Source organism: Pongo pygmaeus, chromosome 1 (assembly GCF_028885625.2).
Source record: "Pongo pygmaeus isolate AG05252 chromosome 1, NHGRI_mPonPyg2-v2.0_pri, whole genome shotgun sequence".
Classification (NCBI taxonomy): Eukaryota; Metazoa; Chordata; class Mammalia; order Primates; family Hominidae; genus Pongo; species Pongo pygmaeus.
Genome location: NC_072373.2, coordinates 186,915,610 through 186,929,265, shown reverse-complemented (window position 1 = coordinate 186,929,265; position 13,656 = coordinate 186,915,610). Strand labels below are relative to the sequence as shown.

General features: G+C 56.2%; 1 protein-coding gene across 19 annotated transcripts in view; it reads left to right on the top strand.

The window, feature by feature from the left end:
* The window catches only part of PTPRF (protein tyrosine phosphatase receptor type F), a 95,364-nt gene that overhangs the window by 49,466 nt on the left and 32,242 nt on the right, over positions 1–13,656 (top strand). For all 19 annotated transcript variants that reach the window (XM_054491387.2, XM_063656973.1, XM_054491517.2 and 16 more), the window contains 3 exons: positions 640–750; positions 10,573–10,842; positions 12,823–13,404. In XM_054491387.2, coding sequence (XP_054347362.1) covers positions 640–750; positions 10,573–10,842; positions 12,823–13,404 — 963 coding nt within the window. The remainder of the gene's footprint in view (positions 1–639; positions 751–10,572; positions 10,843–12,822; positions 13,405–13,656) is intronic.

Below are 13,656 nucleotides of genomic sequence, written 5' to 3'. Positions count from 1 at the left end.
CAGGAGCCGTGGTGGGTCGAAGCACTTTAGCAGCACTGGGCTGAGGAGAGGAGCCGGAATGGGTGGGGCTGGCGGGGAGGGGGTGGAGTAGGAGGGGAAGATGGTGCTGGGAGCAGAGGCTGCTGGGCACCAGGCCCCCAGGGCAAGCCCATTCCTTACTGGTGGGCGGCAAATTCTCAAGCTCCAGCCTGATGAGGGCATGGCGTGCTTGTGAATCCCAGGCCCGCCAGTCTGCAGGCTGCTCCCACACCTGGCTCTGACTGGCTTAGCGGGGCTGCGGGGCCAGGAACACTTAACAGGGATGTTGATTGGGAAACAGGCTCCAGTACTGGCAAGAGTATGGCAGAAACTGAATGGAGCTGGGGGTTGGGGTACGGTCCCTGGCAGAGCAAAGACGGGTCTTGCTGGACTGTGGGGAGCATGAGATTGTGCTCCAAAGCACAACCCTTGGTTCTAGCCAGGAGGCCACTGGACTCTTCAGGGAGAGCTTCCTGGAAGCAGCAGGGGTGCCAGGGTGTGGCCTGGATGAGCTTCGACATCTGGTCAACATCAGCCACAGACGCTGTCGAGACCTCTCACCGTGTTCCAGGCCACACTCGACATGGGCCGTGCCTGACCTCTCACTTCGTGTCCCCACAGGTGCCTTGCAGATAGAGAGCAGTGAGGAATCCGACCAAGGCAAGTACGAGTGTGTGGCGACCAACTCGGCAGGAACACGTTACTCAGCCCCGGCGAACCTGTATGTGCGAGGTAAGGACTCAGGCAGTGCCTGGCCCCTGTCACCACGGAGCTGTGCTGCACCTGCCGGGCTCTCTGCCCAGAGCCCTTGGTGCAGACATGCAAGGGACTGCCATGGGCCCAGTCTCTTCTCCTTCCTGCTTCTTTCTGCAGCAGCGTTAGCAGCAGCAGCAGCAACAGCTCCCACTGGGCAAGCTCCTGGCGTCTGCCACTACTTTGCCTTCCTTCCCTGCAGGCCCATGGGGAAGCAGCCACTCTTGGGAGCATTTGTATCTCTTGTAGGTCCTGCCGCATGGGCCCGGAGCCTCATGGGAATTTGGAGCCATCCAAGCCGACTTCTTGGTGTATGTGCATGTGTGTGTGCACACACGGGCACACTTATCTGTGTGTAAATGCATGCATACCTGGCCTGGCTTTCCTTCAGTACATCCTCCTGCCTACCGCAGCATGGTGGGCTCCAGAACCACCATGGCTCTGGGCTTTGGGGTAGTCAGGCCTCAGGAACGGACCAGGCCAGGTGAACCTATCCTCTGGCCAGGTCTGCCTGGGGCCTTCCTGGAGGAACCCTTGTGTTCAGCTGTGAGCCCCTGTGGTTATGTTGCCTCGGGTGAGCACCTGGTGTGTTCCAGATGTTTCTTGCTGGGAGCGAGTTGACAGTGTGCTTTCTGGAAGTCAAAGTTCCCAGCAGAGGGGAGCCTGGGGACTGTTTTGGGGTTTCCAATCTCTGCTATGCTCACAGCCTAAGGGTGACTAAAGCTGGCCACCTTGCCCTTTCCTGAGAACACACTGGATCTGGTATACATGTGCCCAGGAGGGGCCCTGAGAGCCACTTCTACCCTCACACTGTCCCCTCACCTAGCCCTCCTGTACAGGTAGATGTCATTAAAAGTTAAACTGTCGGCCGGGTGTGGTGGCTCACGCCTGTAATCCCAGCACTTTGGGAGGCTGAGGTAGGCAGATCACGAGGTCAGGAGATCGAGACCATCCTGGCCAACGTGATGAAACCCCATCTCTATTAAAAATACAAAAATTAGCTGGGCGTGGTGGCGCGTGCCTGTAATCCCAGCTACTCGGGAGGCTGAGGCAGGAGAATCGCTTGAACCGGAGGTTGCAGTGAGCCGAAATCGTGCCACTGCACTCCAGCTTGGTGAAAGAGCAAGACTCCATCTCAAAAAAAAAAAAAAAAAAGTAAAACTGTCTCCACCCAGGGGATTTGTAAAGGAAAGTGGATGTGGCACCTTGCAGTGATGATTCCATCACACCAAGTGCTTAGCGCGGCTTCCTGAGGGGTGTCATCTGACTCTCCACCCAGTGCACTTGGTGGGTGATGGCGGTGGCCTGTCCGACTCTTTGGGGCCATGTGGTCAGACTTGCTTACTCAGAGCAGAGAGAATTAGGCTGTCAACCAAAATACACTTATCAAGGGGTTGCTGTCTGTCATGGGAGAGGGTGGTTCTGGAGAGGCCACAGGCTGCCAGCCTATTTGGTGACCAGTTGAGCTGCAGAGGAGCTATTTGTGGTGGGCAAATTGTGCTTCAGAGACTATTAAAGATGCTTCATGAGAGTTGGGGGCATGGGTTGGGAGGTCCCCTAGCTTACTGTCAGGTGTCTTGCTCATCAAGGCTCAGGCCTCAGGTCAGCTTGTCTGTCTTCAGGAACAAGAGCCCGAAAACTTCCCAAATGGCCTAGAGGAGTGGAGTTGTAAGCGGCACAGCCTCGGCCCCACCCTGCCCCAGGCAGAGTGTCTGGCAGGCATGGGGGCTGGCGAGTCCACTGCAACAGAGGAGCAGCTGGAATGACCCTTCTCAAAGATCTGCCTCCTCCCATCCTGGCCATCGCAAATGCTTTGCTCCCTAGAGCTCTCCTCCCAAGACTGTAGGGTCGAGAGAGTGGCAGTTCCAGGCCTCAGCAAGAAAGCCTTTGTCTGCATGTGGCTGCACCAGGGAGAGGAGAGGCCCAGTAGAGCCACTGTAAACCCAAGCCAGCTGCAAGGGCGTGGCCTATGGGCACATTTCCGAGGGCACAGCTACAGGAGGCAATGCTGAGGCAGGAGAAGGCCCAGAGGTGGATGGACCCCTGCATTGTCCTCTTGACTAGGCAGCATTCTCTGAAGTCACTGTTACACTGGCCCCAGCCCTGGATGCAGGGCAGTGGGTCTCTTTGGAGATCTGCTGAGCTCAGCTGCTGTAGCTGGCAGCTCAGTCACTGCCCGGGGAGCTCTTACATGCAGCCCCTTGGAGCATCCCTGTCTGTGGGGCTCCCTGTTTACACATGGTAGACTCAGGCAGGGCCCTGACTGGCTCCTGCCATGGCCCATCCCCTACCCCTACCAGCTCTTCTTGAATCTACCCTTCTGGCTCCATCCCCACATGCCTTTTGGTAGGAAATATGGGGGTTCCTTTAGTTCCAACCCCACTTGCCAGGGACTCCAAAACAGCCAAACCTGACTTCTGTTGTCTCTCTCACACACACATACGACATTCCTGTGGGCCCTGATGTCTCAGGACCGTTTCTAAGCTCTGTCCCCAGGACCTGTTTCATGTAGACCCTAACTGAATCTACACCACCCTGCTTTGCCAAGAGCAACCTGCCCCATAGGCGCAGGATAGGCCTGCTGTCCTACTGACAGGACTTCCGCACACCTGAAAGGCCCTGCTCCCTGGGTCCCTTGCCTCTGGTTCCCCCACCCCTCGTCATCTCATGGCTGGCAAAACCCCTGCCTTCTGCCCTCAGCAGTACTAGGGGCCCTTCAGCCCCAGCGCCTGGGGACAGCCTGTACTGGGCTGACCACCAGCTCTGCCTCCTGAGCCCTGCTTGTGGGTGGATGGCCGTGGAGGAGTCCCCAGTGCCAGCCTGCTTGCTGGCCTGCACCCCGTTCATCTCCCAGTAGAGAGGCTTCGAGGTTTCCTCCCACAGCAGGCTCCTGAGCCTCAGATGGCTTGATGTGGGCTCTATCCCTGAGCTTCTCAGTCGCAGCACTGTTGACATTTTGGGCTGGACAATTCTTAGTTGTGAGGGGCCATCCTGTGCATTGGAGGTATTTAGCAGCATCTCTAGCTCACTAGATGCCAGTAGCACCGCTCAGTCAAAACAAACGTTGCCACATGTCACCTGGGGGAAATTACTGATGGCCTCCCACTGCCATTGTCTCCACCCATCTGACTCTCTTCTCTTGTGTCCACTGGCCGCAAGCCTTCGTCTCCTCATCAGACTTGGCTTCGGTGTCTACCTCACATCTCCCTTCTGTCCCCCAAATTATCAGGGGTCCCAGTGTCGCTCTCTGAGGCCACGCCACATTTAATGAGACAGTACACGTGAAGCACCCGGCACATTGCCAGGCACACAGGAAGCACTTGCTAGTCAGTAGCCTCTGCGGCTAGCACTCGGCTACTAGTCAGTAGCCTTTCGGATAGCACTGTGGGGGGATGTGTCATCCAGTTACATCTGACTTTGTTCACAGTTGCCCGCAGCTCCACCCACAGTCTAGCAGGCCCAGGCATGCTGGGTGGGCCAGAGCCTTTCTCCGTCACCACCTGACTCTCCCTGAGTGACTCATTCTCTCCTTCCATCTACAGCTCTCTGGGTGTACAGCTGCTGGGGCCAGGGTGGAGCCCTGCCCTCCTCAGAGCCTGGCCTACCTGTGCCAGGACTACCAGCCTTCCCCCTTCTCTCCAGGGACCTGGCTGCGGGGCCACAGCTGTCTAAAACAGGGACAGTGCCTTTCTCCCCACAGGTGCCCAGACATGCTCCTCACACCGGTGGTGTGTGTGGGGGTGGCTTCTAGTGGCTCGTGTACCTTGGCAGGTTTGTGGGCTGGGTGGGCCTTGACCCCAGAGCCCAGTCCACAGGGTCTGTCTGAGCTGTGGGGTGCGTGTGAGGCCTGGGGGCCTGCCTGTGCCCCATTTCCACCTGCCCCGGCCCACCCTTGGCCTCCCTGGCGCCTGCTGGCGGGCCTCAGCCCTGTCCACCATGTCCTCCATGAGTCCTGAGTCTTTTGTGAGCGATGTGGTTCGTGTGCACCTGTGTGCATGTGTGTGTGCGAGGGGGCACAGGAGTCTCGTCTCGTCTCCGTGTGTGTGGGCAGATGAAGGTTGGCCTGTTTTTACTCTCTCTGTGTTTCTCCTTGTCTTTTTTTTATTCCCTCCTCATCTTCATCGCACTCTGCCATCAACCCAAACTCTCATCTCTCAGATCAGCGAGAAGGTTGGTCCTTTTCACTTCTTATCCATCTACAGTTCGCCCGTCGATGGGACGCGCCTGTCAGTAGGGCCCAGTGGGCTCGGTCAGCTCCCTCAGGCTCACTGCGCCGTGCCTGCCTGCTAGTCTCTGTTGTTTGGGCCGGCGGGCAGGCAGGACCAGGGATGGGTGGGCAGACCCCTGACCTGCATGTTCCTGCTGCTTGGGTCCCTGGTGCACCACGTGTCTGCATGTCCCCTTAGCCTGGTTCCCCTGCAAGGGTGGTGGGGTGGGCATGCTGCATGGCATGAAACTGCACCCCACCTTTGCACCCAGGCCGGGCCAGCTGTCTGATCCAGGCGGTGCTCAGGAATGTTTGTCGGGGGCTGTGGTCAGAGAGAGGCGTAAGAGCTGTAGCGCTTTGTGTGCACCTGTGGGACCTTTCACCGTCCTCCTCGCCTAGAGACCCAGGCTCAGCCGAAACTACTGGAACATTAAGGCAAGAGGCTAGAGTAGGCTGTCCTCCCAATATCCTGCAGCACAGGGCAAAAGTCTTGCAGTGTGTACCCTGTCCTTGAGGCCCTCAGGTCCCCCACCAGGGCTTAATGGGGCAGTCAGCCCTGGTCTGCCTCAGGGAGCTTGGTGTCCATGGCACAGGGTTTGTAGCATCATCTTGGCACCCGGAGGAAGTCTCCCATAAGGTTGTCTTTTCCTTCTCCAGCCAGATCCAAATTAAGATCCTCCTACCTGCCCCAGGCCCCTCTGCCCAAGCTTCCCAGCTAGCTCCCGTGTCTGTCTGAGGGTGGAATTTAGCCTACCAGCCAGCTAACTGACATTCCTTAGCTTGATGCTTTGCATTCAGACTCAAGTTGTTTCCACCTGGAGTGACTGAACGGTCAGCTGCAACTTAGCAGGATCCATATGGGAGCCTGGAAGTGGCCCCTGACTCAGCCACAGGTTAGGAAGGGTTTCCTGGAGACTGTCCTTGAGCCCATTCTAGAGCAGGCCTGTTTGGGGCTTGGTTTTCCGCCCCACCCTTGGAGCCAGACCCCCACCCCTGATGCTGGGGTTGGCAGCAGGGGCTAGCGGTCATTCACGTATCACATGGTCTGTGTGGTCAGAGGAGACTCACCTGTCCATTGGGTTTTGGGGGTTCAGGATAGCAGTGTAGGACAGGCTGAGCCTCAGGGAGCAAACCCAGGCCATCCTGATTCCCTCTGCCACATCCTCCGTGGCTTGAGTTTCCTCTGTGAGGGTGAGGGAGCCAGTCGAGAGGAGGGCTATAATCTCGGCTCAGATATCAGCCCTGAGCATCCATCCATATGCACTCTTGAGCACTGGGGCATTTCTGTTACACCATTTTGCTGACGGGGCGGATCTGCCAGGGCGTCCAGAAAACAGTCATCAGCAAAGACAGCCCAGCCCACAGTGGCTCCTTCCATGCCTCTTCCTCTACCCTCCTGGTCCCTCGTCCCCTCCCTTCCCCCACCCCACCGCTGCCCCACCCTATGGTCCCACCAAAAATAAGCACATGCACAAATATTCAGCGGGAAGGCAGAAATGAGTTTCTAAATATTCCAGGGGGATTTGCTGGGCTGGTAATTTGTTTGGTGCTGATAATTGCATCTTACGTTTTTCCAGCTTTACTTAAAACTGTGTGCTGGGTATGCCGGCATTTAATTACTGCTCTGCGGCAGCCACAAGGTTATTTATTAAAGAGTTATTTTATCTTGATACAGTGGATCCTGCCCCTCATCCCCTCCTTAATGTTGTGTTATTTTCATCAGAGAAATTTCTCTGAGTGAATGCAGATTGCGGGGCTGCCTCCCCCTGCTATTAGGCTGTCACTCTACTGAATGCTGATGCCTCTGGGTGCCGCACCGCCCTATTATAGGGGGTTGTCAGTGCAAATAATTAGACTTAAAAGTTACAGCTGAAATATAATCCAGAAATGGCAGGGCCCTGTTTTGGAAATTGTCTATAAAATGTCAGCACTGAGGATGCACGGGGAACGGTAATAGACCGGCATTGTTGGAGCCTAAGATTAGACCATAAGTGCATTTTTCCCAGCTCCAGTTTTTCCTTCCCTGCTGTTGCTTCTGTCAATAGACTGTCCAGGGTGAGGCCTGCTCCTTCTTGGAGGCCCTGTGCCTGCAGCAGTGGGAGGAGGATGGTTGGGGCAGCTACAGTGAGATGCCAGCCACTCCAGCCTGTTGGCTTGGGGGTGGCTATCTGGGCAGGTCTAGGATGCGGGTCCCCGTTGGCACTTGGAATACAAGGAGGTTGTCCCTTGCCTGTTTCCCCCACCCTTCTTCTGTAGACATACCCTGACCTCCCTCACATGGAAAACGTCTCAGTCTCAGTAAAGCTTCTGCGTGGCTGAAGCCCAGTGTCCTTGTGAGAGTGAAGGTGGTGTGCCCAGGAGCCTCTGGACCTGAGGCCGTTGCTTGGTGTTGCAGGTGACCCTAAAGGCCACTGTTGACCTCTCACACTTATCCCTAGCCCCTAGAGTTCTCCCTGCCACCTGCATCTAGGAGGGAAAAAATAAACACAACTCTTCTGTGAAGCGCCTCAATTTCCTGACAGCCACAGGAGTTGGAGGCTTTAGAAGGTGTGGCTCAGGGCATTGGCCTGACCTCCAGGGCTGATCCATGAAGTCTGCCTTTTGGCCTGAAGACCCTGTCCTCCAGGGACAATTTGGGGGTAAAGTCCAGTCAAGTTTCTAGGTTGATGACCAAGGTTTATTGGCCAAGGACCTACTTCCTTCTGCTGGGGCTCTTTGTCCTGGTATCCAGCGACCTGATTAGGCCCCATGATTCCACCACTGACTGGGGTCAAGCCTGCAGTCATGACCTCTCCCTGGCACAGGCTGTCTAAACCCATCCTTATGCCTGCTGGAGCAACGTCCTCTCCTGCCAGCCTCTGCTAATTCTGATGCTTGTCCCCAGAGCCTTCTGGGTCTTCTTTCAGGCCTGTCAGCCAGGGCTCGAAAGGGTGACAGTTTTTCATCACACAGACCTACTCCTACTACGTATATAAACTTGGTCACGTGGCTTGGTTTTAAATCAGTTCCCTTGACTGTAATTGGCAGGTGATAGCATCTACAGCATGGAAACCTGCACCTAGTAGGTGCTTAAGCATAGCTTCCCTTCCCATGAAGAGGAGGAGACAGGGCACCCACTGGCTGAGAGGACAGGAGAGATTTGGTTCCTTAAGGCTGCTCCTCTGTGCTACCCCCACCCTGCTTCTGTGGCAGGCCTGGACCTGATCTGCAAACAGACCTGCCTCCCTGTGCCCATCCCTGAGGCCCATCTCCAGAGCAGAGGGAGGGCATGCACCGCCAGGCTGGGTGGTGATCCTGGCTGAGCCTCCTGCTCTCACCTTGGACCATTTGGGGAGCGTGCTCAGAGAGTCCTTTGTTGCCATGAGACACTTGCCAGCCATGCCCCGGGATCCACCTGTTCTGCCACAAGAACTGTGTCTGTGACATGCTGTCATCATTGGTAGAGACTCCTGGCACTAGAACAGATGACAGAAACCCACTTATACCAGCGTAAGCAAAAGAAGGAACTCTTGTGTTACAAACCTGAAAAGTGTAGTAGATTTGGTGCTGGGCAGGGCTAGATCCAGGTACTTAAACAGGTTGGCCAGGCATTTGTCTGTCTGTTTCTGAGCTCTCCTCTCCTCTGTCGACATCTTTGTTCTCAAGCAGCTTTTCCTGTGTGTTGGGAGAAGCCATCCCCAGCTGCTCTAAGCTTAGCTACCTCAGTAGAGAGAGAAGGTCGCTTTTCTAATAGTTTCTGCGGAAGTCCAAAGGCTGTTTCTCCATAGTCAGATCTGGGTCACACGCCCCATGTACGAAGAATGCAGGTAGAAGTGGTTTCCTTAAAGACAATGGGAATGCTGATTGATTTGAGGAGAAGGCAGAACCCTGAATGTCTACAAGACACTCTCATGCCGTAGGTGAACCTGGGGACACAGATCCAGCCCACCAGCACCTGTCAGGCCTGGTCTCGGGCTGCCAGGGTTTGGTTCTGTCTGGAGCACCAAAGTAAGGCAGGCTGTGGAAGGAGTTGAAGCGAGTGCTAAGTTAGGTAGGGTCTCGTAGGCTGGGCAGAGGAGTCACTGGGAGCCATGCAGGAGCTTGTTAAACAGGGAGTGGCATCAGATTTGTGCCAGCTGTTTGTGACGGGCCTGTGAGCAGGAATTGGGGCAGGGGACAACAAGCAGGAGGACCAATGCAGAACCCATTGCAGCAACTCAGGAAAGGATGATGGTGGCTTGGACTTTGGTGGTGGCAGTTGTCTGTGTGGAGAGAAATACATGGATTTGGAAGATATGTTAGGCCGCGCTGTTGACAGGACCTGGTGACTTCCTGAATGTCTGATCTCTGGGTCTCAGTTTTGACCCCTGTATAGTGAGGTCAGACGTTGGACCGGGTGGTCTCTGAAGTTGCTTCTAGCTCTGGTTCTGTGATTTGGGACTGTGTGAGCAGCATAGTCTGGTGCTTATAGTGGAGATGCTCCTGATGTGGTGCTGCAGGGTCTTTGCATGCCTGGGCCCCCCGGCAAGGGTCCTCAGAGACCAGTGCTCTCAGCAGTGCTCTTGGGTACTGACTAGCCTGCTGCCTGCCGCCTTTGGCCCTGCGTGTGAGAGTGCCCGTGTAGGACACACCCTGGCCTCTGCTCACCAGCTGCATGGCCCATCTGCATGCCAGACATGCCTGCCCACGGCTGGGTTTCGTCACCTTCCTTCCCTCTGCATGCTCCTGTGTCTGTGCCAAGCTTACAACTTCAGGGGGGTGGTGGTTCCAGGCTGTACCCTGGACTGAGAAGCTCAGAACAGCTCTGGTCAGGGGAGTCCAAGGCTGGAGGTCATGGCCAGGCACAGCCACCCCTCCCCTTGAGACCCTTGTTTGTTGGCGCAGGAAGCCGTCTGTTCGGCGCCCTCATCATGTTACTGCCATCGTCATGCCCATCCTGCCCGCAGACCACGTCCCTGGCCTGCCCTGACCCCTGCCCCTCCCCAGTCCTCCTGAGGGCAGCCCTTTTGCTTGGGTTCCCAGGTTGTGCACTGAGCATGGCTGAGACCCTGGCAGGCAGGCCTGCCGCTTGCCTTATTTCTTCCCCTCAGGCCATGGCCTGGAGGTGGAGGCAGTGACTCCACAGCAGGTGGCTGTGTCCGTCTGGACTGGCCTTCTGCTCTGCCCAGCCATGCTTTGAGGACCCTCCACCCTAGGGCCTGCTTTCTCTCCCTGGTGCACCAGCCAGGAGCAGGCAGAGATAGGCCCTGGAGGACACCCTGGGTTGTGGTCCTGACCAGGCCTGGACCTTGTACTGAGTCCCTGTGTGACCCTGGGCAGACAGGACCTTCCTGACAGGCCTGTTTCCTAGGCTATAAAATGGGAGCTTGGTTGCAAGATCTCTCATTGAGTAAGACATTGTGCTCCAGACAGTCCCTGAGTGTGGGGGCCACTTCTAGGCTGGAAGTGGGTGGGGTGGGAGTGGATGGTGAGCTGGGGTCCGGCGGTGCCACCCCTCCTGTCTCTGAGCATGGGTTTGGCTCTGACCAGAGGGGCTTCCTGGATGAGGGGCCCCTGCCCTTCCATGCAGTCGTGTCCTGCCCGGCCTGTGAGTGCCTCTCTCCCTCCTCCTGCAGTGCGCCGCGTGGCTCCTCGTTTCTCCATCCCTCCCAGCAGCCAGGAGGTGATGCCAGGCGGCAGCGTGAACCTGACATGCGTGGCAGTGGGTGCACCCATGCCATACGTGAAGTGGATGATGGGGGCCGAGGAGCTCACCAAGGAGGATGAGATGCCAGTCGGCCGCAATGTCCTGGAGCTCAGCAATGTCGTGCGCTCCGCCAACTACACCTGTGTGGCCATCTCCTCCCTGGGCATGATCGAGGCCACAGCCCAGGTCACAGTGAAAGGTGAGTGTGGCAGGTGCTGTGACCAGTGCCCTCCCGTCATCTGGGAAGTCCTGGTGGTGGGCGAATGTGAGCTGGCTGCCATGGGCACAGGCATGGCTGAGGGATTCTTACCCTTTCCTGGGTGTCCCTGCCCTGGGGTCCTCCAGCCCTTAGAGGGAGGGAGGGATTTCCGTTATTAGTCGGCTTAATGATAATAGCTAAGGCATATTGAGTTTGTCGGTGGCAGACATCATGCTAGCAAGCACAGTTGATTTTTTTTTTCTGTTTTACCCTGGGAGATAGGTGCTCTTATTATTTCCATATTTGAAACGAGGGAACCGAGGCACGAGAGGGTGTATCACTTGCCCAGGGTCACACAAAAATAAATGACAGAGCAGGGACTTAAACCCAGTGTGGTCTGAATCCATAGTTCACCCTCCTAACGGCTGCATAGTACCAGACCTTCAGGTTTAATAGCCTCCCAGCAAGAAGGGTGTGGTAAAATAGTAGGGGGAAGTGTGTTCTCTCTGCCCTGATACCTGGAGACAGGCACACATATATTACACATATGTCACATAATATGTAACAGATTCTGGCCAGGCACGGTGGCTCATTCCTGTAATCCTAGCGCTTTGAGAGGCCAAGTTGGAAGGATTGCTTGAGCTCAGGAGTTTGAGACCAGCCCAGTTAACATAGTGAGACCCCCATCTCTACCAAAAAAAAAAAAAAAAAAAAAAAAAAAAAACTGGGCATGGTGGCACACACCTGTGGCCCAGCTACTTGGGAGGCTGAGACAGGAGGATCACTTGAGCACAGGAGGGTGAGGCTACAGTGATGCAGTGAGCCGCGATCACACCACTGCACTCCAGCCTGAGTGACAGAGCGAGACCCTATGAAAAAAAAAAAACAAAAACAGATTCCTTCCTGGTCTCCCTGCTTTAATTCTCAGCAGCCTCTGATCCATTATCTGTTTTGCAGCTTGAGTGATCTTTAAAAAATGTAATTCAGGATCAAGTCACTCCCTTTTAGGAAAGGGAGAAACACCTTCCAGTGGCTTCCCGTTGTTTTAGGATACAGATCAGGATCCTCACTGTGGTCTCCCAGGGCCACTGGCTTCCCACCCTGTCACGCACCAGCTGCCCAGACACATGCTGCTTTCCGTTTGCCGTGCTCCTTGCCCGGCCCCTTCTGTCACTGGCTCCATGTCCCCCTCCAGGCCTCAGCTTGGTGATGCTTTCCTTCCCTCATCACCCCATCCAAGGAGATTCCCTGGATCTTACTCCACCTCAGCACCCTGATTCCTGCTGTCCTTGCACATGGCAGAATCATGAGTATGATCGACTTGTTTATTGATTCTCTCTTGTACTGAGGTATAAACTCCGTGAGAGCAGGGATGTGACTGTGTGGCATTGTAGCCCCAGCACAGTGTCTGGCATTGAGTGGGTGCTTGTTAATTATTTGTTGAATGATTGTGGACTCAGGACCTTTCCACTTCAATTTGAGCCAAGCCACACAGTCTGTGGGGCCAGCAGCCCCATCACACTTTCTAAAATTCCGGGCCAGTCCCTAAGGAAATGTCTCCCCTTCCCCTGCCTATTACACATACTCTCCACCAGGTGGGCTCAGGTGACCTGCAGAGGCAGATAGCTGCTACCCAGTCTGGGTGCCTTTCATCTACATGGGACTGCAAGGGTCACGTCACCTCCAGGTCTGTTAGATGAGTCATGTGTGCTGATGGGAGGGTCCAGTGAATCCCACAGTTGATATGTGTACATACTAAATGACCCAAGGCCTGGGGGGGCACTGACGGGCCTGGCCACCATCCCCCACTTGTGCCTTCAGAGGTCACCATAAGCTTTTCCAGCCATTTTTCAAGGTAGGCTGTGGGTATCAGCCACACTCAGGTGGCCCCACCAGGTATCCTGGATAATCCCCAAGTCTAGGGTTGGTTCCTAAGGATCTTGACCTCGGGCAGCTTTGAGCCTTCCACTTTGTCTCCAGCTCTTCCAAAGCCTCCGATTGATCTTGTGGTGACAGAGACAACTGCCACCAGTGTCACCCTCACCTGGGACTCTGGGAACTCGGAGCCTGTAACCTACTATGGCATCCAGTACCGTGCAGCGGGCACGGAGGGCCCCTTTCAGGAGGTGGATGGTGTGGCCACCACCCGCTACAGCATTGGCGGCCTCAGCCCTTTCTCGGAATATGCCTTCCGCGTGCTGGCGGTGAACAGCATCGGGCGAGGGCCGCCCAGCGAGGCAGTGCGGGCACGCACGGGAGAACAGGCGCCCTCCAGCCCACCGCGCCGCGTGCAGGCACGCATGCTGAGCGCCAGCACCATGCTGGTGCAGTGGGAGCCTCCCGAGGAGCCCAACGGCCTGGTGCGGGGATACCGCGTCTACTATACTCCGGACTCCCGCCGCCCCCCGAACGCCTGGCACAAGCACAACACCGATGCGGGGCTCCTCACAACCGTGGGCAGCCTGCTGCCTGGCATCACCTACAGCCTGCGTGTGCTTGCCTTCACCGCTGTGGGCGATGGCCCTCCCAGCCCCACCATCCAGGTCAAGACGCAGCAGGGAGGTAGGTGGGGGCATGCCAGCTGGGCAGCTGACGGCAGAGAAGGGGAGGCTGAGGTTGTGGCGGCACCTTTCCCCCTCCCTCAGCTGTGAGGCTGGGGGCTCTTGGGAGGATCAAGGTGCCGTATTCCATAGATGTGTGGTCAGTTGGGATGTAGGATAAGGGTGTGAGGTTAAGACCTGACTTCCTCGGTTCCCTCCTCCCTGGGCACCCCTGACCTCACGCAGACGAGGCTGACCTGCCTGGTATGGGGTG